The sequence below is a fragment of the Gekko japonicus genome, unplaced genomic scaffold, assembly GCF_001447785.1.
Source record: "Gekko japonicus isolate JY-2015 unplaced genomic scaffold, Gekko_japonicus_V1.1 scaffold653, whole genome shotgun sequence".
Lineage (NCBI taxonomy): Eukaryota > Metazoa > Chordata > Lepidosauria > Squamata > Gekkonidae > Gekko > Gekko japonicus.
In genome coordinates, this window is record NW_015171524.1 from 681,037 (window position 1) to 684,796 (window position 3,760).

Genomic DNA, 3,760 nt, shown 5'->3' on the forward strand with positions numbered 1-3,760 from the left:
TTTCCCTACCTGCTCTTTCCCATGCATAATCTTATAAACCTCAATCATGTCACCCCTCAGCCGTCGTTTCTCCAGGCTAAAGAGCCCCAAGCGCTTTAACCTTTCCTCATAGGGAAAGTGTTCCAACCCTTTGATCACCCTAGTTGCCCTTTTCTGCACTTTTCCCAGTGCTACAATATCTCTGCCATTATTCCCATTTGTAAATTCAACTCGCGACTTCGAGGAAGCTTTTCTAAAAGGTAGTGGAAAGGGGGAAGTCCTGCTCGAAACACCACGAGAGTGCCCATTTTCTGACAGGTCAGGATTTCAGCCACCAGAAAGGGGGGAGAAGCTCTCCTTTCATCTCCAGCCACCCCCCCGACCCCTGAGAGCCCGCTACTTTGTTCAGCTAATTCTTCGAGAGCAATTACGCCTTCTTCTCTAAAAGGCAAAGAAAGGACCTCGCCAGGAGACGGGATTTGTTTTGAAATCTCTGCGAGTCGCTTTGATCCCCTGCCGACGGCAAGGAAAGCAGGATATACCCGAAATTAACAGAAGAAATACATCTCATCTCGAACGGAGGGTGCCGAGTGGAAAATTGCGACGTAGAAAGCACAGGTATCCCCAGGATGGTTTCGCTCACCTTTCTCTTTGTCTAAAGGTGGGAGGATACTATTGTCTCGGCAGACCTTGAAATAGATTTCTTGCTCTATCCCCTCCGGAATGGCACCTTGCGGGATAATTATGCTCACTCCAGTCTCTATGGAGCTGAGAACGCCACCGTTGCTGTTAAACACGCCTCTTGCCGTGGCGACGACGGTGTGTCCGTCCTCTTCGTCGTCGTCTTCCAACGCAGAAGGACTAGAATCGTTAAGAGAGAATGATGCAAATGAACACAGGGAGTGGCCTTGTACTGAATCAGACCCCCTTGGCCCACCAAGGCCAGTATTATCTCCACCGATTGGTGGTTGCTCTCCAGGGTCTCAGGCAGAGGTCTTTCCCATCACCTGCTGCCTGGTCCTTTGAACTGGAGATGCCGGGGATTGAACCTGGGACCTTCTGCATGCCAAGCAGAGGCTCTGCCACTGAGCCACAGCCCCTCTTTACAGCTCTCCAGGGTCTCAGGCAGAGGTCTTTCACATCACCTGCTGCCTGGTCCTTTTAAGCTGGAGATGCTGGGGAATGAACCTGGGTCCTTCGGCATGACAAGCAGAGGCTCTGCCACTGAGCCACGACCCCACCCCGATAATACATGAACACACAAAGCTGCCTTATACTGAATCAGACCCCTTGGTCCAGCAAAGTGGTTTGCCATTAAATAACATTTAAAATTCCTGGGCTCTTAACCGAAACAAAAGGAAACAAGAAATATGCACCTAAGTTTTAGTAAAAGAGACATATTAGAATTATAAGGTGGATACATTTTTTTACTTTTTCTCTCTGTAGTATGAAGTCAAGGATTGTGATAAGAATGACACAAAGGGAATCCCCCTTTATATGTATTTATGTATTTGTCTGTCTTATATATATGAAATAAAACTGTATGCAAAAAAGGTGGTTTCTTGTTGCCTGCCTCTGCATAGTGGCCCTGGTATTCCTTGGTGGGTCTCCCATCCAAATATGAACCCGGACTGACCCTGCTTCGCTTCCGAGATCTGATGAGATCGGGTTAGCCTGGGCGATCCAGGTTAGGGCACACAAAATCCTGACATCTCACCCCCCCCAAGCTCTCTGACATTAGCTGTCCCCCACAACTGTGGCCGTAAAATTAAGCCACCGAGATTGAAACTCTTAAAGGCAAAAGAGGGAGACTGTGCGTCTTATTTTGGTACAATGCCGACGACATACTTTCCTCTGATTTTTTTTTTTTTACAGTGCTCACGTAAGTTCCGCAGGGCCTGTAAGACGGAGCTCTTCCACCAGGCTTTTGAGTAGGAGCCACTGCCGCCACTATTCCACCATTATGGCATTGTCCTACTGTTGTTTCCATCATATAGGGCAACTATCGCCTGGCAGAATGCGCGTAGAACAGCGCTACTGGAGACCGCTCTAGAGACAGCTGGCCGCCGCACTGGCTTCAATGACCCCGTCTTGGGTGATTTATATATAGGAAGACTAGAGCACTTTAAATATTGTATAGTTTTATTGTGTGTTTTAATGTGGCTTTGTTTTATTGTATTTTATCTATTTAATGCGGCCTTTGCCGTATGTTAGCCGCCCTGAGCCGTTGGGAGGGCGGTATATAAATCTAAAAATAAATTAATAAAGTGTGTATGGAAACAGGCCGGCATTGTTTTTCATTGACGTGAAGCAAGCTATTAAAACAAAACAAAGGCAAAATCCTAAAACGGTGGCATTCCACAGTTCAGCGTCCCTTTTGTTTGTCAGAACACATGACAGAACACAACGAGATTTCTGAGGAAATGTGCACAGGTGAGGCCATGGAAAAAGCTGTTTTGGAAAATGGCTCCCCCGGAGAACAGCTTTCAGGTCCCTTTGGATCTTTGCCTGCAACTAGCAGCAGCTGGAACGGTGGCACGAGGGAATGTTAACAAATGCAGAGAGCGGGCTTTATCTTCCTCCCATGGTAAATAAACTCGATTCTTCGAGCAGCACTGAAGTTCTTACTTCAGTTTAATTTGTATCGGTAACACTCTGGAACAATGCTCCCTGCAAGCGGTGGAGTCCTGTGAGCAAAAATTCTACTTTGTGAGCTACAGGCATCAGAGTTGTGGGTGAGTGATTTGGCTACTGCATAAATTAATTTGTTCTGGAGCCATTCCTCCTGAGCTAAGACAAAAATGCGTGAGCCGGAGGCTAAAAAACTGTGAGCCAACTCACACTAACTCAGCTTAGAGGGAACACTGCTTTGGAGTCAATGTCTTCCTACTGACAGTTGCATACCAACGGGGTGATAAGAACCCATAAAATCAGAGGCCTGCTGCTTAAAGGGGACCAAATTAACATATGGGATCATCTCGTATCAAGTATCTGATGCCTTGAATTAGCGACAGAGGCCGACACTGATTTTGCTGCTCCAATATGCTACGTAAAGCAACTTCCTTCGAATTGGAACAAGGGCCTCAGGAAATCAACTTGGGTCTCAGCAGATTTGCATCTGTTTCCGTCCTTTCCAGCTACTCGGGGACAGGAGGTTAAGGAGCGACGGGGTCCAAACATGTTTGTCAGAATGTTGACACTAGCAGGAGATGGCGACTAGTCTGTGGGAAACTGGAGACATTTTTCCCAGCAGAAAACCTGGCGCTGAAAACTACCCTTGTCACGTCCTAGCTGACTTACGGCAACCAAAATTTTACTCTGTGAGCTACGGGCATTAAAAGTTGTGAGGTCTGGCTTCCGGTTTGGCTCCCGCGAATGGCGGACGCATCCTCGGGTCGCTCCCGAGGGCGTCTCGCCCGCCCGCGGTGGAGGAGGGAATCCGCGCGAGCGGAGACCCGAACGAGCCCCTCAGGAAGAGAGGAGCTCGGATCCGGGGCGCTTTAGGGCGTACTAGGGGGGAGTCTCTCTTTCGGCCGAGAGGTCGGAGATCGAGGCTCCCGCCATGCCCTGCCCCAATGGACCTTGCTGCGTGAGCGACCCCGTTTCACGGGGTTTAGCGGAGCCACCAGACGTCACCGAATGATAAAGCGATCATCCAAAAAAATGGAAAAAGAAAAGATCAGCTTAACTGTGAGTTGTCAAAATGCAGAGAAAAAGAACTAAAAGCGCTCCCCCCCCCCAGCGAAAAAGACGAGGAGGTTGATCCTCTAACTTCATAAGC

General features: G+C 48.4%; 1 protein-coding gene across 1 annotated transcript in view; it reads right to left on the reverse strand.

Annotated features, from left to right (window-relative positions):
• TJP1 (tight junction protein 1) overlaps positions 1 to 3,760 on the reverse strand; it is a 189,134-nt gene that overhangs the window by 8,455 nt on the left and 176,919 nt on the right. Inside the window, exon 26 of the mRNA XM_015419498.1 lies at positions 623 to 840. Within this exon, the coding sequence (XP_015274984.1) occupies positions 623 to 840 (218 nt within the window). The remainder of the gene's footprint in view (positions 1 to 622; positions 841 to 3,760) is intronic.